The 24,718-nt window shown below is 41.5% G+C and overlaps 1 protein-coding gene across 1 annotated transcript in view; it reads left to right on the top strand.

Moving 5' to 3' along the window:
* Positions 1-24,718, top strand: part of HFM1 (helicase for meiosis 1) — a 354,705-nt gene that overhangs the window by 27,761 nt on the left and 302,226 nt on the right. The window contains exons 5-7 of the mRNA XM_033916380.1: positions 2,557-2,607; positions 13,196-13,266; positions 20,245-20,377. Coding sequence (XP_033772271.1) covers positions 2,557-2,607; positions 13,196-13,266; positions 20,245-20,377 — 255 coding nt within the window. The remainder of the gene's footprint in view (positions 1-2,556; positions 2,608-13,195; positions 13,267-20,244; positions 20,378-24,718) is intronic.

The following is a 24,718-nucleotide window of genomic DNA, read 5'->3' on the forward strand; positions in this document are numbered from 1 at the left end:
ATTCTTTAGCGGACAAACTCAGCAGAATTCTCCAGCCTCACGAGTGGGACACTCGATCCTGTAACTCTGCAGTCTATCTTCACATCAATGGGGCACTCCTCAGATAGACCTCTTTGCAGCTCCTCACAATCACCAGCTGCCCCTCTTCTGCTCCAGACTTTACTCTCCTCACCGTCTGGCAGCGGATGCTTTTCTCCTAGACTGGTCGAATCTGTTCCTGTACGCCTTCCCTCCGCTGCCTCTAATGTTGAGAACCTTATTCAAGCTCAAGAGGGAACGAGCCACAATGATTCTGATTGCTCTGAGGTGACCCAGGCAACATTGGTTCTCCCTTCTACTTCAACTCAGTTCCAGGGAACCTTTTCTTCTTCCTCTGTTTCCTTCTCTGCTTACGCAACAGAAGGAAACCCTTCTACATCCCAACCTCCAGTCTCTGCACCTGACAGCTTGGTATCTCTCGGGCTGACATCTCATGATACTCTTTTATCTCAGCCTGTTCGTTCCATTCTGAATGCCTCCAGGAAACCAACCACTCTGCAATGTTACCATCAGAAGTGGACGAGATTTTCCTCCTGGTGTCTTCTTCATCATCTTGATCCAACTTCTCTGGCAGTGGAGACATTGTTGGATTATTTGCTTTCTTTGTCTGACTCTGGCCTTAAGTCCTCTTCCATCAGAGTCCACCTCAGTGCCATTGCAGCTTTTCATGAGCCAGTCCATGGAAAGCTTCTCTCAGCTCATCCCCTGGTATCCAGGTTCATGCGAGGGCTTTTCAATGTGAAACCACCTCTTAAAGCCCCTCCTGTTATCTGGGATTTCAATGTGGTTCTTTCCGCCTTAATGAAGCCTCCATTTGAACCTTTGGCTACCTCTCCTTTCAAGTTTCTCACTTGGAAAGTGCTTTTCCTTATTGCTCTTACCTCTGCCAGGAGGGTCAGTGAGCTTCATGCACTGGTCGCAGATCCACCTTTTACGGTTTTTCACCATGACAAGGTGGTTTTGCGTACACATCCAAAGTTTCTCCCTAAGGTTGTCTCTGAATTCCATCTCAACCAATCCATTGTTCTACCTGTTTTCTTTCCAAAACCTCATTCTCATTCTGGAGAACAAGCTTTACATACTTTGGATTGTAAAAGGGCTCTGGCTTACTATCTAGAGCGTACGAAACCCCACAGATCAGTTCCTCAACTTTTTCTGTCCTTTGATCCAAATAAATTGGGACATCCCGTTTCTAAACGTACGTTGTCTAATTGGCTGGCAGCGTGCATTTCATTCTGTTATGCTCAGACCGGACTGACACTGGAAGGTTCTGTCACGGCCCATAGAGTCAGAGCAATGGCAGCTTCTGTAGCTTTCCTCCGTTCCACTCCTATTGAGGAAATCTGCAAGGCTGCTACTTGGTCCTCAGTTCACACTTTTACATCTCATTATTGTCTGGATGCTTTCTCCAGACGGGATGGACACTTCGGCCAATCTGTTTTGCAAAATTTGTTTTCCTAATGGCCAACCTTCCCTCCATCCCTCTTTTTGTTAGCTTGGAGGTCACCCATCAGTCAAGAATATGCTGCCTGCTTGTCCTGGGATAAAGCACAGTTACTTACCGTAACAGGTGTTATCCAGGGACAGCAGGCAGATATTCTTGCGTCCCACCCACCTCCCCGGGTTGGCTTCTTAGCTGGCTTATACTAACTGAGGGACCCGCGCGCCTCTGTCGGGCGGGAAGGCACTCGCGCTGTGCGCGGTGCGGCCGAGCTTAGAACTTTCTAAAGTTCTTAGAGTGCAATCACTCTAAAATTGTCCGTACCGGGGCTCCGTCGGTGCCGTCACCCATCAGTCAAGAATATCTGCCTGCTGTCCCTGGATAACACCTGTTACGGTAAGTAACTGTGCTTTTCCAACAGCTATATCTAGAGCTTTACAGACATTACAGGATAAGAAAGATAAGTGTCTAATCCAGGGCTGCCCAAGTCCGGTCCTTGAGATCTACTGGCAGGCCAGGTTTTCTGGATATCCACAATGAATATGCACGAGAGAGATTTGCATGCACTGCCTTTGTGGTATACAAATCTCTCTCATGCATGTTCATTGTGGATATGCAGAAAATCTGGCCTGTCAGTAGATCTCAAGGACCGGACTTGGGCAGCCCTGCCACTTTAATCCATAGTTTTCAGGCTCGCTGAGACACTCCTGATGCCGTTTAAGTCCAAGTTCAGCCCCATAGAGAGGGCCATTCTTGCTGCTGAGATTGGAATATCCGGGATTGGGATATCTGGGACTGGAATTGGGATATCCGAGCAACGCTGGGTAATCAGCTAGTATAGATATAAAATCTTTACCATACTGTATGTAATAGTTTATATACCCTCTCCAATACAAAGCCATGCTAGCGTTTTTAGCACCTGCCATCATGGTAACAGCTCTGGCACTCATAGAATTCCTATGAGCATCCGAGCTGTTGCCACTGCAGCCTGTGCTAAAAATGCTAGTGCGGCTTTGTAAAGAAAGGGGATAGTAAAAATTCACTTTTAACAGAGCACTTCCTCTTGTTTTCCTCAGCAGCAGAATCAGAAGAGGCTTTTGGGCTTTTAAGACCTGTTACAGAAATCCGTATCCTATTCCTAAGGATTTTAATAGAAGTAAAAAGTGTTTTGATTCTAGCAGTTTTGATATGTTGTCTAAGTCCAATTTAGGACGTTTTGTTGAAAATGTCCAAATATCGAGTGGTGAATGTAACAATTTTTGAACCAGAAAGTCTTTCTCTTTGGTTCAAAAGTTGCCATTTTCTAGATATTTTTGTGTTCAGTAAGTTTATCTTTTGGTACCGTTTTTGGAAAAAAAAGATGTCCTGGAAAAAATGCACAGAAATAAGCTATTGGGATGTCTGGGGGCCAAGATTGTTAATAGACTGGCCACAAAGACATCCCAGCAGAGCAGTGGGGCATCATAGGGGGGCACTGCAATGAACTTCATATAAAAAGGTACACATCTCACCATAACCCCTTTATATTTTATGGTGAACTCTCCAGAAATAGCAAAAAATGTACTGTACCCAACTGTACAAGTAAAGAATCGACCCTGGTTACTCCACAGACAAAGGAATCCAACAGAAACAAAAGACTCTGTGGAGAGTTGATGTTCCAGATGTAGACTTTATTAAAAGTTCAACTAAGTAATCCACATAAAAGTATCTAGGACCCAATCCACTGAAAACTATGGACCCAACATGGTCCGTGTTTTGACAATACTGTTTTCCTCAGGGGTCCCATGGATAACAATATAATGAATTGGTATAGTGTGAAGTGTGTAATAAGCCTACATCTGGAACATCAACTCTCCACAGAGTCTTTTGTTTCTGTACCCAACTGTGTCACTTATATGTAGATACTGTAGGTATTTTTTTGTTTTTGGAGGATTCATGTTCCACCACAAGTGTACCAGTTAAAGTGGGATATGGGTCTGGGCCCCTTCTCTACAGTCTTCTGCACTGACCACTAGGCTACTTCAAGGACTTGCTTGCTGCTCTAAGAGGAATGCCCATTATTCTAGGACAAGCAGGCAACATATTCTCACATGTGGATGACATCATCCATGGAGCCCGGTACGGACAGTTTAAAAAGTGTACTGTCACTTTAAGTTTTGAGACACTTTGCAAGTGCCTTCCTGCCTGATGCCCGCTCGTGGCACCTCAGTCCTGTTAACTAAAACAACTGGTAAGGAAATTGCCTAACTTTGAAAAGTATATTTCTTTAAAACACCTTACAGAATATCAGCAAACTATTCATACTTTTTCACAGAGGAGTGTGTGGCGCAGTGGTTGGATCTACAGCCTCAGCACCCTGGGGTTGTGGGTTCAAACCCCGCACTGCTCCTTGTGACCCTGGGCAAGTCACTTAATCCTCCATAGCCCCAGGTACGTTAGATAGATTGTGAGCCCACCGGGACAGATAGGGAAAATGCTTGAGTATCTGATTGTAAAAACCGTTTAGATAACCTTGATAGGCGGTATATAAAAATCCTAATAAAAACTAGAAAGAATATAGCAAGGTCAGCTTTTGATGCTTCTGAGATGTTATCCAGGGTATCTTCTTTGTCAGTGGCTATGAGACGTCTAGCTTGGACCTCAATCTCCAGGATAGATTAGCCAATATTCCATGTTTAGGAGATCTTTTTGTCGATTCCATTGAGGCAGCCATGCAAAAATTGACACAACATGAAAAGAATTGGAATTCTTTAGTCAGAACAAAGGCTAAGCCTCAAGCTTCACAGCAGTCTGCTAAGCCTTCCTCATCATATCAGAGGCGATATTCTTCTAAACCTTCTGCTTCTAGGCCACCACCGCAAAAGAAGCTTAGGCAGCAGTTCAGGCAGCAGCTCCTCAAAAGCCTGCTCAGCCCTTTTGAGGTGCTTATGGAGAGCATAGCTGCTGTTCCCATATCCCAGTTACTTCCTCAATCAATCGGAGGTCATCTTCAATTCTATCAACAACGTTGGACTCTGATAACAACCAACCTGTGGGTTCTCAAAGTTATTTTGTCACTATACCTCCAAATCATCATCCAAGAGAATCCTTTTTCAACCCTCAACAGACATCCCTTTTTCTTCGGGAAATAAAAGCACTGCTTCAACTAAATGCCATAGAGGTAGTACCACCTTCTCAGAAAACTCAGGGGTTCTACTCCAGGTATTTTCTCATCCGAAAGAAGACAGGAGGTCTACGTCCAATTCTTGACCTCTGAGACTTAAAAAAATTCCTAGTCAAAGAAAAGTTTTTAATGCTATCTCTGGGAACTTTATATCCACTATTATATCAAAATGATTGGCTATGCTCTCTAGATTTAAAAGAGGCTTATACCCATATACCAATTCATCCTGCTCACAGAAAGTTTCTGCGATTTCAGATAGCCCATCAACATTTTCAATACAAAGTTCTGCCCTTTGGCCTGGCCTCCTCTCCAAGAGTGTTCACCAAATGCCTGGCAGTAGTGGCAGCAGCTTTAAGAACTCGAGGGTTTTATTTTTCCCATCTCAATTATTGGCTCATAAAAGACACCTCTCCTCAAGGGGTGGGTGCTCTCAGCAACATAGTCAACCATCCTGTTTCTTCAGCAGTTGGGGTTCAAAGTCAACTTTCCGAAATTTCAACTTCAACCCTCTCAAACTCTACAATTTATAGGGGCCCTGCTGGACACCATTCAACTTGGGACATTCCTATCTCATCAAAGACAAGACAATTTGATTCAACTTTGCAATTAAGTCTTTCATTGTCCATCAATCTCAGCCAGACAAATGATGAGACTATTGGGTCACATGGCGACTACAGTCCATGTTACCCCCTTCGGGAGACTTCATCTCAGAACAGCTCAGTGGTCCCTGGCGTCTCAATGGTCTCAAGCTGTCGATCCATTCTCTCAGAAAATTACAGTCACATCATCGCTTCGTCAATCTCTTCAGTGGTGGATGAATTCCTCAAATCTTTCCAAAGAGCTGCTGTTTCAAATGCCTCCACATCAGAAACTTCTGACCACAGATTTATCCAAGTATGCTTGGGGAGCTCACCTGGACAATCTTCACACACAAGATCACTAGTCTACTCAGGAACAGAAGATCCATATAAACCTCTTGGAACTCAGAGTGATTTACAATGCTCTGCAGACTTTTCAAAACAGTATATCCAATCAAGTCCTCCTACTAAGCATGGACAATCAAGTTGTGATGTCTTATATAAACAGGCAAGGAGATACAGGTTCTCTGACTCTTTGTCAAGAGGTTGAGAAGATTTGGAACTGGGCAATTACTCTAAACATATTTCTAAAAGCTGTCTATGTTCAAGAAACACAAAATACTCTATCTGATAAATTCAGCCGATTTCTTCGGCCATATGAGTGGACACTCAACTCCACGGTCTTGCATCAGATATTCTTTCTTTGGGGGGACTCCTCAGATAGACCTATTTATGTCCTCCCACAATCATAAAGTGCCTCAATTCTGTTACAGACAATACTCTCCTAGAGGCAGATGCCTTTCTCCTGGATTGGACAACCAAATTCCTTTATGCGTTTCCACCAATTCCTCTCAATCTCAAGATGCTAGTCAAACTCAAGCAAGAATTGGCCACCATGATCCTGATAGCACCTCAGTGGCCCAGACAACCGTGATTCTCCCTCCTTCAATCCAATACCCCTGCAGATCTTTCCATCTCTTCTCACGCAGAGTAAAGGGTCTCTTTTACATCCCAATCTACAGTCATTGTACCAGACAGCTTGGTACCTCTTGAGATGACCTCAGTACACGCTGATCTTTCTGATTCTGTCAGTCATTGTGGATGCATCCAGAAAACCTTCTACACAGCAGTGTTACCAACAGAAGTGGACGCGGTTTTCAACATGGTGTACTCTTCATCATCAAGATGCTTCATCCTCCTCCACTTCTTCAGTGTTGGACTACCTTCTCCACTTATCCAATTCAGGTCTTAAAACCACTTAAGTCAGAGTTCACCTTAGTGCTATTGGTGCTTTCCATGATCCAGTCAACAATAAATCTCTAACTGCTCATCCTCTTGTTTCCAGGTTTATGAAAGGACTTTTCAATATCAAACCACCTCCAGTGTTTTGGGATCTTAATGTTGTTTTCTTCAGACTGATGAAGCCTCCATTTGAGCCAATGTCTTCTACTCATCTTAAACATCTCACTTGGAAAGTGATATTTTTAATCTCTAGCACTTCTACACTTTGAGTGATTGACCTTCAAGTATTGGTGTTGGACCCACCCTTTACAGTTTTCCACCATGAAGTTCTCTGCATCCATCCTAAATTCTTACTGAAAGTAGTCACGGAATTTCATCTAAATCAATTGATTATGCTTCCAGTTTTCTTTCCAAAGCTTCATACTCACCCTGGAGAAACAGCTCTTCATACCTTAGTCTGTAAATGAGCCTTGGCTTATTATTTACAAAGGACTAAGCCACAGAGAACCTCTTCTCAACTGTTCATCTCCTTTGTTCCTAACAGGTTGGGCCGGCATGTAACCAAGAGAACTATTTCCACATGGCTAGCGGCTTGCATTTCCTTCTCCTATGCTCAGCCTGGGCTGCAGCTTGGAGGTCGTGTAACAGCACATAAAGTCTGAGCTATGAGCTTCAGTTGCATTCTTACTCCCATAAAAGAAATCTGCAAAGTGGCTACTTGGTCCTCAGTTCACACGTTCATGTTTCACTACTGTCTGGTATCCTATTCCAGAAGGGATGGCCAGTTTGGCCAAGCAGTATTACAAAATTTATTCTCTTAATGGCCAACTCTCCTTCCATCCCACTGCAGTAAGCATGTGAGAATATGCTGCCTGCTTGTCCAAGGATAAAGCACAGTTACTTACCATAACAGATCTACCTGAGCCAGAAATGGTTTTCAAGGGTGATGATGTGAAGGAACTGAAAGAAATTTCAGTGAACTAGAAGATGTTCTAAGCCAAATTGACAAGTTAAAGAATGATAAATCATCTGGACTGGATGGTGCACATTAGAGAATGACACGGTGGTTGTTACCTGTGGGGGATGGAGAGGAGAAGACGCTGAAGCAGCCTGAGGGGAACTGGGGAAGAAAGAGAGAGAAGAAGACACTGAGAAATGGGGAAGAGAGAGTAGGGAGAAGATGCTGGGAAATGGGGAAGAGAGAATGGGGAGAAGTTGCTGGGAAATGGGGAACAGAGAGTAGGGAGAAGACGCTGGAAGGGAAATGGGGAAGACAAGAGTGGGCAAAAGACGCTGGAAGGGAAATGGGGAAGACAAGAGTGGGCAGGAGATGCTGGAAGGGAAATGGGGAAGACAGAGTGGGGAGAAGACAGAGATGCCAGACTATGGGGGGAGCGGAGGGAAGAAGATGGGTGCCAGACCAATTGGGGAAGGGTGAATGGAGAGGCACAGTAACAGAGCAAATGGAAGACGCTGAGGGAAGATAGACAGTGGATGGAAGGAATTGAATGAGAAGATGAGGAAAGCAGAAACCAGACAACAAAGGTAGAAAAAAAATTTCTATTTATTTCCATTTTTTTTTTCTTTAGGATAAAGTAGTATATTAGTTGTGTTGATAAAAATTTATAAACAAAGCCCTGCCAGCTGAACATCTCTTTCTCTAGTTCTGCAGCCAGAACTTTGATTTATAAAGAAGGAATAAGCTAAATATCGCAGTACTGAAGCTTGTATGGATGCGGCGGGGACGGGGCAGTGAAGGGGATGGTGGTCCAGGGATGAGGCAGTGACGGGGACATTGAGGGTATCGTCTCAGCATCTCAGGCAGTCCAGCCTTTCTGGAGACCTATGTACTACTTGTGGGAGTAAATCAGTGCTGATGCCTTGAAGGATATTGAAGCTAGAGATCACCAAATCAATGTTGGTGTCTAATCACTTGGGTGGAGGGAGTCGAGGATTGACAGTGTGAAAGAAGAAAATATATTTTTATTTAAAAACTTAATATTCCGCCTGGAGTCACAGCGGTTTCCAAATAAACATACACAAGGCAAAAACAATACAAAACATTCTTCAAAACATCATCAACACACAGTGTTCTCCCTAGGGCCTTTCAGCTGGGCGGTCCGCCCGGGTAATTTAGATGACCGCCCAGCTAAATTCTGCTGCTGCTGCTGCTCAACATTAAACCCCCCCCCCAAAAAAAAAGCTGGCTTGGAGATTTCACCTTAGCCCGTAGCGAACTTATGCTCTGGGGCTCTAAAGTGTGCGTGCCGGCTTCCCTTCTCTTCCTTCAAAAACCGGAAGTTATGTCCGGGGTGGGTGGGTGGGAGAGAGAAGGGAAGCCGGCACGCACATGTTAGAGCCTCGAAGAATGCATTCGCTACAGGCTAAGGCGGAACACATATTAAAATCAAATTTACAAATTGTTCAATATCATATTTAAAAGAATGATACAAAAGTGGCCAAACAACTTTAGGAAAGGCAGATCAAAAATATGCATCTACAAACAAATATTGGTTATTGATGATCTGTCATTATTTAGTTGGGTTAAGCTCAATGGAGGTAGAGATGCATGAAAATTTGATTGTAGCATAAGGATTTTGGTAGAAAAGAATTGAGCCAGTGCACTTGCTGTGATATTAGATGGCTCATTACTTTGTACCAGTGGTTTAGTAAGTGATTTAAAATGGTTATATAATTTTCCCGAGTACAGAAAAAAAAGTCATCTTATTTTCAAGCAGTGCTTTTTTGTAATGTCATGAAAAATGTTTGAATGGCCCTAAACTAGATCAACTACCCTCGTTCATTGCCATCTGGATCTTCACTGCAGAATGAATTCTCAAGTACAGTTTTGAGTGTCATTATAGACTCAACACTTTCATTCAATGACCATCTTAATTCTCTGGTAAGAAAAAATGCTTCTTTAGTCTCTATTTGCTGAAGAAAGAGATCCTGTTTCCACCAACATTTTGCTGTCCTTGTACAATCAATCATTCTTTTGAGGTTGGATTATTGTAATTCGATCTATCTAAGTCTAACCAAGAAAAGTCTTCAAAGACTTCAACAGATCTAGGATACTGCAGCTAGGTTGATCTTTGCAAAAAGCAAATATGATCATGATTCCCCACTTTTGTTAAAACTTCACTGGCTCCCAGCAATCTGTAAGGTTTACTTTAAATGTGCCTGCCTAACATTTAAGATCTTTAATTCCCCTATTCTGGAACTCTGTGAGACCTGATACTAACAGATCTATCCAAAAGTCCCCCCAATAACAGGGAGTCCAAAAGCCACACCTCAACAATACTAAACTTAGGGCAACAGTGCCCATGGGTTACCAAATTATATCACTCAACTCTGTCAATTGAGATCCTGAGGATGTAGTACGTGGGTGTTTAAATAGTTTGCTGCCTCCAAAGATGAATCAAAGGTATGCCACTGGCCTTGGTGATGTAGGCGTAGAATAGCTGGGTAGGTAAACATAAACCGTATCTTTTTGTCCGCCAAAGTAGAGCAGAGTGGGTAAAACAATTTTCTTTTCTCGATCAACGCCGCGGAGTAATCCTGAAAGATGCACACTTCCGAATCATCATATTTCAAGGAATCTCGTAGTTGCTTGTACTGGCGCAATATTTCAACTTTATGACTGTAATTGAGCAATTTAATGATGACTATCCTCGGGCGTGCCTCTCGCATTTGCTCTCTGCCCATACGATGTGCTCACTCCAGGCAAATAGGGCTAGGCCCTCCCTCATGGGGAAAGTTATGCCCAGCCACGTTTCCATGGCCCTCAGTAAGGAGAACCCCGACATCGTCTCTGGTATACCAAGAAAGCGAAGATTAGACCTGCGGGAGTGATTTTCCAGGTCTTCAATCCGTTCTGCTCACGCACGGGTAAGTGCCCACAGGTCTTGTAAGACTTTATCCTGCTCTCCAGAAGTGTCCTCCAATTTAGACACGCGGGCCTCTACTTCCGTAGTGCGGCGGGTGGTATCTGCTAACAGGTTTTCCAGCTGCTGTAGTTGGCCGGAAAGTCGCTCAATCCCTGGTTGCACCGCCTTGGTAATTGCATGTGTGATGTCCCACAGTGCTTCAGGCGCGAGTTGAGTGACCGCGGTTGAAGTTTCCGGTGCCATTTTGTTGGTCCCCGGCGGCTGTGATCCCCTTGAATACCTTTTATATATGTCTGAATGGGATGAGGCGGAATCTGGCGAAGCTTAAAGAATGGTCTGGTAATTAGAAACTAAGATTTAGGCCCTCTTCTATTAAACTGCGCTAGCAGTTTTAGCGCGGTGAGCCACGCTTCTCCCGATGCTCATAAAGTTCCTATGAGCATCGGGAGCAGTGCAGGCCATTCAGCACAGCTCTCTGCGCTAAAAACTGCTTGCGCAGTTTAATAAAAGGAGGGGGGTTAATGCTAAAAAATGCAGGGTCATGCATTTTGGCTGCAAAAATCCAGGAGAACAGTTTAGTATAGGAGGCAAAGTACTTCTGTGTGCAGAAGAAGAGCAGGACTTGGCGGTGATTGTGTTTGGTGAGCTCAGGTTGGCAAAACAGGTAGAAAAGGCGATGGTCAAAGCCGAGCTCAGGTTGGCAAAATAGGTAGAAAAGGCGATGGTCAAAGCCAGGAGGATGCTTGGGTACATAAGGAGAGGAATGGCCAGTAGGAAAAGGGAGGTTATAATGCCATTGTATAAGTCTCTGGTGAGGCTCCATTTGGAATATTGTGTGCAATTTTGGAGACCCCACCTTCAGAAAGATATAAATAGGATGGAGTTGGTCCAGAGGGCTGCTACAAGACTGGTTAGTGGTCTTTGTCATAAATCGTATGGGGACAGACTTAGAGACCTTAATATGTATACTCTGGAGGAAAGAAGGGAGAGAGGGGTTATGATAGATACGTTTAAATATCTCTGTGGCCTTAATGTACAGGTGGGTCTTTTTCAAATGAAGGAAAACTCTGGAAGGAGATGGCATAAGATGAAGTGAAGAGGTAATAGGCTCAGGAGTAATATAAGAAAATACTTTTTTATATAAAGGGTGGTAGATGCATGGATTAGTCTCCCAGTGGAGGTGGTGGAAATGAAGACTGTATCTATCCCGGTGAGCTCACAATCTATCTAACGTACCTGGGGCTGTGGAGGACTGAGAGACTTTCCCAGGGTCACAGGGTGCTGAGGCTGTAGCTCCAACCACTGCGCCACACATTCCTCTACTACCTAATGTACCTATTGTCAATATGTACTTGAAGCTGATAATATCGAAATTCCTTACAGTAGGGTCAAAGTGTTTTATTTATCCTCCAATACCACATGTGACTCTAGTGGTGTGATATACTGTATAATATGCCCTTGTGATAAATATTATATTGGTCATACCATTAGAAAGGTTAAGGTCCATTTAGCCGAGCATTTAAGTAACATCTGATGGGGGTGCGAGTCAGCGCCTCTTGTGTCTCATTTGGATAGAACATAAACATACATTAATGGATCTTAAATATACAGTATTGAGTCATGTTAAACATTCTTCAGGGGATTTGTCCAGATTATTGTTACACAAGGAACATAGATACATCTTTAACTGGCATACATTATCTCCCATAGGACTCAACGCTGAAATCGATTGGTTTCAGCTGTGAATCCTCAATTTCAGTTGGCCATCCTCTTTCAGCTGTTTTGTCATGTTTACGTCATTCCCTCTTTATTTAGCAGTAAATAGCGGCAGTGTGTCACTCGCTCATCTTCAGCCTGACATTTGTTAGTCCTAATAGGAAGTTGCCGTGAGAAGGTAAATTAAATTAGCAATTAGCTTCAGGTTTTAAATAATTTGCAGCTTTTTGAGTTGTTCAGTATTATCTATGAAGTTTAATGTGGTATTGAGAATGTTGTTTGTTCCATTATATATATTTTTTTCTATCTAATAACCCCTCCTGATGAAGAGTACGAAACTCGAGTCGGGGGGCCATTTTAATTTACGGTGTTTTGCACTTTAAGCACAAACACATAAGCACGAGCACTTCATTAATGTGCTGCTTTTCAACTGAGCAGTAAGCTGCCCGCTGCAAAACTTAAGATAAGTTGCTTTTTCATCAATTTTAATGCATTAAGTTTCAGAATATAGAGGTGGTAAGGGACGGTAAAGGCTATGATGGTCCCTATGGCAACCACAGTTTGGTGATTACACTGAACATTATGCTTGATGGATCTGAGCACTTTACTTTTATAATATATTATTTATATAATCTGTAATTTTTTTGAGTTTCTTTTAAGACAGCCTGGTAGTTAGGGATTTCAGATTAGTAAGAAGATATCATTCTGCTTGTCCTTGGAGAAAACAAAGTTACTTACTTGTAGTAGGTGTTCTTTGAGGGCAGTATAATGAATATTCCTACTGCCTAGCCCACTTAGAGTTGTATTCTGTCAGCTATTTCATTAGACAGTTGGTTCCACATGCAGGAAGGCACACGCATTTGTAGTAAATTGCTACCAAAATGTAGAAAAGACTGGAAAGTAGTTCCATTCTGTGCTTTGTAGGATGGCATCACCCATAAGTAAGAATATTTATCCTGCTGTCCTTGGGCATCTGCTACAGGTAAGTAACTAATTTTTCCATAAACTCTTATAGAACTACTGACTTGATTGTGTTTATTCTAGTATGATGGTATAGCAATTCATCATAAACTGTAGATTGATCATATTTTATATCTCTAAGTATTCTGATCCTTAACAAGATTTTCAGCTACACAGTTCAAAAATATTTTCAAGGAATTCCCCTATTTTAACTATATACAGTCTAAGGCTTTGGATGATGTGAGTACTGAATATCATTATATGCTAAACAGAGCAGCAATTGTACTGAAAATGATATTACATTAAAAAACTATTTTTTTCAAATATTTAGGTCCCCTTTTATCTAGCTATGGTACAGCGTTTTAGCGCAGATCGGCATAGTAACATAGTAGATGACGGCAAATAAAGACCCAAATGGTCCATCCAGTCTGCCCAACCTTGCCCTCTCTTTAAATTACTGATTTAATTTAAATTTTCCTTCTTCTTAGCTCTTTCTGGGCCAGAACCCAAAGCTCTGCCCGATACTGTGCTAAGGTTCCATCTACTGAACTCTCCGTCAAAGCTCACTCCAGCCCGTCTAAACCATCCCAGCCATCGAAGCCCTCTCAAGCCCATCCTCAACCAAATGGCCATATTTGGACACAGCACATGCAAGTCTGCCCAGTACTGGCCTTAGTTCTTCAATATTTACCATTATTTTCTGATACGAGAACCTCTGTGTTCACCCCATGCTTTTTTGAATTCTGTCATCATTTTCCTCTCCATCACCTCTTTTGGGAGTGCATTCCAGGCATCAACTACCCTCTCCGTAAAGAAAAATTTCCTTACATTACTCTTGAGTCTACCACCCCTCAATCTGAAATTATGTCCTTTGGTTTTACTATTTTCCTTTCTCTGGAAAGATTTTGTTCTACATTAATACCTTTCAAGTATTTGAACATCTGAATCATATCTCCCCTGTCCCTCCTTTTCTCTAGTAACAAAGAAAAAGAGGGTATAAAGGATAATTTATAATATTTACTTTAAACAATCTTCTTTTGCACATCAGTGTCTTATTTTATTTATGGTTAATATTTCACTCTTATTCACCCACTATTCTAATCATTTAGATAATACCCTGATTTAACAATAGAACTCATCCCCAGATTTGATAGAGAGGTTGAAGTATCATAAAATATGCATTGTTCTCAGTAAAGAGACCTCTTCTAACTTAGATGTTATTTCAAGTCCTCATCCTGAATGCATGTGATGTAATCATTTACTTCAAAACCTCCTTCCTAACCTTAATTAATTAATTAAAAGGAATAACTAACAGGAAAGCTAGGGACCTCCCTCCACTTCAAAATCACTGAGCTCTGGAACAACCTTACCTCCCCTCTTCGGAACTTGAGCTCTCTCCAAGTTTTCCGCAAACATCTGAAAACCTGACTTTTCTCAAAAAATGTAAGTCTCCCTCCAACTTAGAAATCAAGGAAACTCTTATATCTTGGCATCCCAAGTCCTCTAAATTTTCTTCACACTTCTACCTCTAACCCTCTGTTGTAGTTCCTGCCTATTTCTCCTACTGTAAACTGCGTCGAGCTCTACGAACGTGGAGATGATGCGGTATACAAACCTAAGGATTAGATTAGATTAGATTAATTGGGGGGCAACTCTTAATCAAGTTTTTGTTATTTCATTTATTGTTGTATTATCAAAACTTAAAATCCATTTATTAATTATGTACTTCTAAATACTTTATAGAAGAGCAACAACAGTGGCCTTCCAGCCAAACCAACATTGGGGGACCATGAACTACTCGACACTCAAATTAATCTTGGAGCGTTTCAGCTATCAAATAGCCTTCATCGGGGGACAATGTTATTTTTGTGCCACTTTCAAGTTTATGAGCCTTTTTGACTGTCAGTATCACTCACAAACATATTGAACAGGATTGGTTCCAGCACTGAACCCTGAGGGGACTCCACTACTCACCTTTCCTTACTCCGAGCGAATTCTATTAACCACCACCCTTTGGCGTATGTCTGTCAACCAGTTTCTAATCCATTTCACCACTTTGGGTCCTAACTTTGGACCGTCAAGTTTCAAGTTTATTCAGACTTGATATACCGCTTTTACATACAAGTTTCAAGTTTATTTATAATTTGATATACCAACCATCACAGGTATCTGGTTGGTTTACAATATTAAAAATTAATAAAAACATTACAAAAATATACAAATAAAATAAGGCAGGTTGAAACCAAGACTCGGACAGAGTTTAGACAAGTTGGATACAAGAGGAGTTGGGGGGAGGGAGATTATAATTACATTAAAAAATAAAAATAAGAGGAGGAAGAAAATCCAGGAGGAAAAGGGTGTTGCTTCTTAAAAGCGGTTCTCTGTAGGTTTTAAAAAAATTATTTATTTGTGTTATTTTTTTCCCTTGTTCCTTTGAAAGTATTCTTAACTGCAGTTTTGGTATGCATCTTTGAACAGAAATGTTTTGAGGTTGGTTTTAAATTTGGTTAGTGAGTTTTTGCAGCAGAGATGTGGTGGCATTGCATTCCAGCGGGAAGGGGCCGTTGAGGAGAAGATAGTGTTTCTGGTATAATATAGGTCTTTGATTGAAGGAACCATTAGTAAGTTCTGATCGGAGGATCTGAGGGCCCTGGAAGGGGTATGGGGGATAAGATATTTATCTAAGAAAGCATGTGAGTGGGAGAACTTAATTTTGAAAACAAGTAGGAGTATTTTGTAAGTTGGCAGCCAGTGTGATTCTTGAAGAAGCAGGATAACATAGTTGTATTTTTTGTCTTTATAAATGAGTTTAATCGCGGTATTTTGAATCAGTTGTAGTCGACAAATTTCCTTTTGAATTATTCCATGGTATAGTGAATTGCAGTAGTCTGTGTGAGATGATCAGTGAATGAATTAGAGTTTGAATAGAAGCAGGTTATAGAATGAATTAGACGGAGTTTATAAAAACAGTTTTTGGTCAATGAGCTGATTTGGTCATGGTAATTGAGCTCTTTATCAAAAATGATTCCTAGTAGTTTTAATTTGGATTCTATTTGAAGTGGACAAGAGTCGATACATATTTGTCCAGTTAAGGTATCGTTGTTTTTAACAGGAAATAGGATCCCTCAAGATTTGGTTATGTTCAATGAAAGTCTGTTGGTTCGTAGCCATAGGCTGATTTTGTCCAGTTTGAGATTGATTTCTTGGATATCATTGATGTTTGCTGGGTTAATGGGGTGATGAAGTTGAATGTCATTGGCGTAGGCAAAAGGGGTAAATCCGATAGATTGAGCTAGAGTCAAGAGGGGGGCTAAGAAGATGTTGAAAAGTAGGGGGGAGAGGATAGAACATTGTGGAACACCGTAGGTTTACAACTTTACAATCTTAAAAATTAATTTAAAAAGACGAACAACCAATATTGACAGATAGGACAAAAACAAAATGGTCGAAAACAATAGGAAAGAGGGTAAGGGTAAAATATCAAAAATAAAAAGATAGGGTACAGGAAAAAAACAACAAGGGAGAGGGAATGTCAGGAACAGATAGATGGCTTCACGTTTGTCTCTCTTCTTTTTCCTCCCCCACCCCCCTCCCATTATCAATCGTAAATCTCATAGGCATCTTTGAAAAGAAAAGTTTTAAGGTTTGTTTTGAAATTGTTTAAATTGGTTTCTTGTCGTAGTGTAAGGGGAAGGGCGTTCCAAAGTGTGGGTGCAAGAGTCTCCTATGAGGAACCGTGTCAAAGGCTTAATATTCAAGTGCCATGCCCTGCCAGGATCTGCACCCAGTGTCCCCTCTGTCACGTCGTCCCCTGCAAGGTTCTGCACTCAGCCCCCCCTCCCTGCCAGGCTCTGAATACTGCCCCCCTCCCTGCCAAGCTGTGAACACTGTCCCACCTTCCTTCCCTGTATCCTCCCCCCTAAAAAGAGCCAACCTCATCAGTGATGTCACAATGGCTTGATTGTCCCGTACTCCCCTCTGCCCTCTAACCCAGCCAGAAGTGATAGCTAGCACATGGTTCAATAACATGCACTAGCTGTCACGATTGGTGATGGTGCAGTTGAATGTACCTTCACCTGAAAAAGAGGCACCAACTGCAGCTGTGCTACCAGCAGCCTGGTAGTGCAAGGCACTGTCAGGATAGGTGCTGTGGCAATTCTCCTCCCCCAGTCGCCCCAATCACAAATGCTAACCCCCGACAGCACCCAATCCCTACCCAACACCTCCCAATCCAAACAAATTCCCTTCCACCAACAACCCCTTAACTTAAACCACCTAGTGGTTAGCCGGGACAGGAGGGATCCCTCCCGTCTCCTGCCCCGGCCGACCCTAATAATTACCACCCTCCCTCCTTCCCTCCCTCGTGTACCTAATTCCCTTGTGGTCCAGCATGTATGTGCTAAAATCCTATTTTTAAAGTTAGTAGCCAGCGACGTACCCGGGCCGGCACGCAGGAGTGAGCTTTTCGTGCTCCTGGCTGGCCCTGCATCGCTCATTGATAGGCTGCTGCAAGTTCTCGCGGGATTCGCAGTTCTCGCGGTAGCCTATCAATGAGCAGTGCAGGGCTGGCTGGGAACACAAAAAGCTTTCTTTCAGCAATACTTTCATTATTTTTCCAACAACCAAAGTGAGGCTTACCAGCCTATAGTTTCCCGCTTCATCTCTGTGTCCACTTTTGTGAATAGGGACCACTTCTGCTCTTCTCCAATCCCCAGGAACCCCTCCCGTCTTCAGCGATTTGTTGAACAAGTCTTTAATAGGACCTGCCAGAACATCTCTGAGCTCCCTTGGTATCCTGAGATGGATCCCGTCCAGTCCCATTGCTTTGTCCACCTTCAGTTTTTCAAGTTATTCATAAACACTTTCCTCCGTGAACATTGTAGAATCTAATCCATTTTTGTGTGTAACTTTGCCAGACAATCTCAGTCCTTCTCCAGGATTTTCTTCTGTGAACACAGAACAGAAGTATTTGTTTAGCATGTTTCCTTTTTCTTCATCACTCTATATATTGGTTCATAGCATCTTTTAGTTTCACAATTCCATTTTTCATCTTTCTCCTTTCATTAATATATCTGAAAAAATTTTGTCACCCTTTTTTACATTTTTAACCATTTGCTCTTAAACCTGCGCTTTCGCCAGATATATGTCTCTTTTGGCTTCTTTCAGTTTTACCCGGAAGTCCTTTCTGTGCTCCTCTTGGGTTTTTTAAAATATTTCAGGAACGCTAACTCTTTTGCCTTTATTTTCTCCGCCACTAGTTTGGAGAACCATGTTGGTTTCCGTTTTCTCTTGTTTTTATTTATTTTCTTCACATAAAGGCTCGTAGTCATTTTTATTGCTCCTTTCAGCTTAGACCACTATTTTTCCACTTCTTTTGTGTCCTCCCATCCTAATAGCTCTTTCTTCAGATATTCTCCCATTTTATTAAAGTCTGTACATTTGAAATGTAGGACTTTACGTTTTGTGCGGCTGCTCTCCACTTCAGCTGTTATATCAAACCAAACTGTTAGATGATCGCTACCTCCCAGTTGGGCACCCACTCGAACATTAGAGATACTCTCACCATTTGTGAGGACCAGATCCAATATCACTTTTTCCCTTGTGGGTTCTGTCACCATTTGCTGAGCAGAGCCTTCGAAAGGCATCCACAATTTCCCTATTTCTTTCCGTTTCCGCAGATGTAACTTTCCAGTCCACATCTGGCAGGTTGAAATCTCCCAACAGCAGCACCTCCTCTTTCTTTCCAAACTTTTGGATATCTGCAATCAGATCTTTTATCAATTTGCTTCGATTGAGTCGATGGTCTGTAGACTATATCCGCTTAGATAGAAGTTCCATCTTCTCTTTTCAGAGCGATCCATATCACTTCTTCCCTCCCCAGGTCCCTTGCATTTCAGTCGCTTGGATATCTATCTTTACATAGAGAACTACCCCTCCACCTTTTTGACCATCTCTGTTCTTCCTAAAAAGATTATATCCAGGTATGTTTGCAGCCCATCCATGAGATTCACTGAACCATGTCTCTGTAATAGCAACAATATCCAGGTCTGCCTCTAACATTAGGGTTTGTAGATCATAAACTTTGTTGCTTAGACTGCGAGCGTTTGTGGTCATTGCTTTCCAGATATTTTTCAGTGATAATTTCCTTTTTGTATAGTTTTTTGTTTCATTTCACTTCCCATTGCAATGCTAAGAAGTGAGTTGCTAATATTTGTTTATGTTGCAATCTTTACTACCATCACATCTTGTTTTTTCTGGGAGTGGTCTCTATAATTGTCCTTCATACATATGCCATCCCCACCTTCTAGTTTAAATGCCTAGAAACATGTTGTCTAAATTTATCTTCAAAGATTCTTTTTCCTGCTGTAGTAATATGTAGCCCATCAGTACAATATAGTTTGTTGTCCTTCCATGTATTCCCCATCCTCCCATGTACCTAAAGCCTTCTTGATGACACTAGGCTTTGAGCTACCTATTGAAGCCCTCTGTGTTTTTAACTATTTCCTCTCTTTTTCCATATGTAGGCAGTACTTCTGAGAAAGTTAGCCTTTACAAAAGGTTTTAAGCCCTCCCCTAGCTCCTGAAAGGCTTTCTGAGCTGAAAGTGGGGAGTTGTTGGCCAAGTCATTTTTTTCCCAAATGGATAACAACATCAGCTTTAGAATTCTTAGTTTGTTCCTTAATTATAGACATTTTTTGTTGGGTACTCCTAGTAGCCGAGGATCCTGGGAGACACTTCGCTATTTTACGCTCCTTGACTTGTGTTTCTATGTTAATGCCTTGAAACACAAATCAAGGTAAATGCTCTGACGTTCATAGGAACTGAATGAGCACTGGAGCATTTAACTTGCTGGCCTGTGCTAAAACACTCTACCGCAGCATGATAAAAGGGGGCCTTAGTAAGTATTGCCTGCTGAGATGTTTCACACTTAACACTTCAGCTTGTTTAGAATAAAAAGTTTTGGAAATAAAAAATGTATTCAAATCCCTTATAGATAGAAATAGTAGTGTTGAATTTTAGAATTTGAATGTTGAAAAGCTATTTATAGAATGACCGATGCAACAGATTTTTTGTTTTTTTAATTGTCAATTTCACACACTATACACTTCAATCAAAGTGTATGCAGTATTTATATGCTGCAATTTCTAAGATCCATAGATATCAGTAGGATGACATTTTTCAAATACAAGTTTTATTCTTTTGAAACATTTCCTTTAGCTCCTCTATACTGATCGGAATTTTGTGATTTCTGCCCCAACTGGTTCTGGGAAAACCGTCATATTTGAACTAGCAATAACGAGGTTATTGATGGAAGCTCCCATGCCTTGGTCAAATGTTAAAATTGTCTACAGTAAGTACTGTCTGTTGCAAAATTATATATGTTTTTATGGAAATCACTTAGATTTAAGCTAATGATAAATTTTAAAAATAAATACTTCTGTAGGAGAAAAGCTAATGTTTCTTGCATATATTGCCTGATTATTTATATTATTGTCTAACATTCCTATAATCTTATTCCACACCAGTCAAGCCATTAATTGACAAAATTATTGTGATTTGCTAATATCAAGAGAATAATGCCAGTGAAGATGTGGTGAATAACAAAGTGAGGAATTATTTGAAACCAAAACATAAGAAAAGCTATCGTCCAAAAAATCATCCAAGTCAAAAACACCTAGAAGAGGACCTTTTGGACGGGGGCGGGGTCAGCAAAGTGATGGACTGGCCACCCAGACATTGCTACAGAGTTGTGGGGCACCTTACAGGGCACCGCTGTGAACTTCACAGAAAGGGTGCCACATAAACATCTCACCACAACTCCCTTGCAGGTCATGGTGAGCCCCCCAAAACCTACTATACCTACCTGTCTACCACCCCAATTGCCCTTATGGCTGCAGGTGCCACCTATATGGCAGTACAAAAGGGTTTGGGGGGTTTTGGTGGGTGCACATGTTTCACCATAAATGCAGTGGTTAGAATGGCTTATGGTCCTGGGTCCTTTTCTCTATGGTTCACTAGCCCACCCCCCAGACCACTTACCTCTTTGCAGCTCTACTAGGCTTTGCTATGCCAGGTGCTGATGTTCTGGAGGCAGATATGTATGTTTTTATTCCAATTTTTATGGCTGTGTGTGTGTGGGTGGGTGGGGGGGGGGGTGTCAATGATCACTGGAGGAGTGTGTGGGGGTCTGTACTTTGTCCCTGCAGTGGTTATCTGGCCACTTGGATACCTTTTTGCCACTTAGACCTGTTTTTAGATGGCCTAAGTCACTACGTATAAGCTCCGTCTAGGCAGTCTAGTTAAACTTTTGGTTATACTTGCAATATGACTAAGTCTAGGTTGGCCCACATCCCACCCAAATCCCACACTCACCACTCCTCCTAAAACGCCCCTTTCAGCTCTGGGCGTACAGCGGCACTGAAAAGGCCTAAGCTATTTTTAGATACGTCTAAAACCCATTTCGATTATTGGCATATGGACGACTTGTCTTTTAGATCTTCCAAGTACTGATTTAGGTAGGTTTTTAGACATATTTGTTTTTTGATTATGTGTCCCTAGGTGTTTAATCCCAACCCGCAGTCTGGATGTTGCAGAAATCTTTTTTTTTTTTTTTTAATTTATTTATACATTCTTCAGTAACAAACAAGCATTATCAAACACTTGAATACAGATTCAGAAAATACACATCTCATTCATGGTAGGAGAAAAAATGTCCCCCACACTTAAACAAAGAAGAAAATTACAATTATTTAGCCCACAATCAATAGGAGGCCAAAAAACTGTAATAACAACAGCAGGAGAAAAAAAAAATCACACACCTCAATCAAAAAAAACTACATATACCTCACGCAAACATATCGACCCAACCATTTTCTGGTCAAAGGTAGACGAAACTATCCAAGACTGCGACCCAAAAAACTTCATCTCCCACTGGAAAAATGTATCCACCAACATCCTTGATGATCTGGCACCCCTACAAACCAAAACCAGAACCAGCAGGAAATCAGACCAATGGTTTGATAATGAATTACTCCAACTCAAAAGACAGTGTAGAAGATTAGAAAGAAAATGGAGAAAAAAGAACCAAGATCAAACAAAAACCGACTGGAAAAAAATCAACAAACAATACAAAAATCTACTAAAAGATAAGAGGAAAAGCTACTACACTAATCTCACAGGCACGGAAACCCAAGATTCCAAAAAAATATTCCAAATCCTGAAAGAATTAACAGACACCAAACCATACACTACCACCACGAACACACCTCCACCATCACCCACCCTCTTAGCAGAACACTTCAAGAACAAAATCACCAACACCAGAGCCACACTCATCCTTAACCCATCCCATCAAAATCCAACCACAATCCACCCTACAGGAAAAGAGGCAATCGCAGCAGACAGAATTTGGACTCAATTCCCTAACATACAATGGTCAGAATTCAACAAATTCTACAAAAAATACAGCCATGCCTCCTGTGACCTCAACCATTGCCCCTCATATCTCCTTACCACCTCCAGTGTAAAATTCCGCACCATAACTCTACAATGGATCCAATTCACGCTCACAGAAGGCACATTCCCTGCTGACCTCAGCGAAATTGTCATCACCCCAATCCAAAAAGACCCAAAAGCACCACAAAACCTCCCATCTAACTTTAGACCTATAGCCTCAATTCCGCTATATGTCAAAATTATAGAAGGCCTAGTAGCCAAACTCCTCACCAATTACATAGAGGACCATAACCTACTCCACCCCATGCAATCAGGCTTCAGAACAAACTTCAGCACAGAGACACTACTAGGCTCCCTTATGGATACCGTCAGACAACAACTTAGTACAGGGAAAAAAATGCTACTCATACAACTGGACCTATCGGCGGCATTCGACCTAGTAGACCACAACATCCTTCTACAGATCTTAGATGCAATAGGCATCTCAGATAAAGTATACTCCTGGTTTGAAGGATTCCTAAAACTCAGAACCTACAGTGTAAAATCAAACAAAGAAAAGTCAGAATCCTGGTCAAACCCCTGCGGCGTACCACAAGGATCTCCACTATCCCCTACCCTCTTCAATCTCTACACTGCTTCTCTAGGAACGCATCTGGATAATCTAGGCATAACCTCCTATAGTTATGCGGATGACATCACCATCCTCGTCCCATACGATCATTCTAAACCTACCATGACAGACAAACTTCACCAAACACTTGAAGCAGTCACAACCTGGATGAAAAATCACAAACTTAAACTCAACCAAGACAAAACCAAATTCATCCTCCTAGAAAATGACAAAATCCAAACCACAACCAACCTAGACATAAACGCAACCAAATATCCCATCCAAACCACCATAAAACTACTAGGCATGACCATAGACAGATGTTGCACAATGCAACCGCAAATAAATAAAACAATTCAAAAATCATTCGCAATCATGAGAAACCTGAGACAAGTCCGAAAATTCTTTGAAAGAACACAATTCCAACTTATAGTACAATCCCTAATACTAGGTATATTGGACTACTGTAACATACTCTTCCTTCCATGTCCTGCAACTACGATAAGACAACTCCAAACAATCCAAAATACAGCTTTGAGACTCATCTACTCATTGAAAAAACATGACCACATCACTGAAGCCTTCATCAACTCACACTGGCTCCCAATCCAAGAAAGAATCCATTTCAAATTTTACTGCATATTATTTAAAACCCTACACGGAGACAGCCCATCATACCTGAACAATCGCCTCATCCAAGCACCCAGTACCAGACACAGAAAAACGCACTCACCATTCATACCCCCCCCAATCAAAGAAGTAAAAAGAACAAAACTACACGACGGCCTCCTAGCCACTCAAGCCGCAAGACTGGACAACCAGATCTCCAACCTTCTGATGACCACCCCAGACTATAGGACATTCAGAAAAGAAATAAAAACCACACTTTTCAAGAAATTCCTGAAACAGCAATAACAACACGACCTCTAAATGCTCTTAAGATCTACAACCTACCTCTCTAGCTAATCATTGTAATTCTGTCTTTTTTAAATTAACCTTTTGTAATCCGCCTTGAACCGCAAGGTAATGGCGGAATAGAAATCCCTAATGTAATGTAATGTAATGTAATGGGGACAGCAGAGAAGCAAATATCCGGCAGCAAGTTCGCTTCACTCTATTGGGAGTAGGTATAGCTCCAATTATGACTCCACTATCTTCTTTTGCCACAATGAAATCTAACAATTGTTTGGGTTAAAAAAAAAAAAAGAAAATTTTTCCCACCAAAAGTAACAACATTTTGCTGGAAATTTTAAAATAAAAGTGGTACCTAAAGCAAGGACTCTAGGTCTTTAGACCAAGAATTCCTTCCTCCTTTTCTGCCACAATTGTGATAAATCAGGAAAACTACGTGATGAACTCATAAATTGATCATTTATATGCCTGAAATATGTTCTAAGAATTAAGACCCTATCAAACTCCAGAGCAAAAGTTACCACAAGTATTGTCCTTTCCACAATTATCTTCAGAGAATTTTCCCCAAAATTTGTTAAGTCCATTGTGTCCCCAGGTTTTTCAGTAGTATCTATTGGAGTAGAACTTCCTAATTTAGTTTTAATATTGAGATACTGAGCTCTTAAGATAGGCGGCAAACTTTCATTGGGTATCAATAAAACCTCACGCAAGTAT

This window comes from Geotrypetes seraphini, chromosome 12 (genome assembly GCF_902459505.1).
Source record: "Geotrypetes seraphini chromosome 12, aGeoSer1.1, whole genome shotgun sequence".
NCBI classification, from domain to species: domain Eukaryota; kingdom Metazoa; phylum Chordata; class Amphibia; order Gymnophiona; family Dermophiidae; genus Geotrypetes; species Geotrypetes seraphini.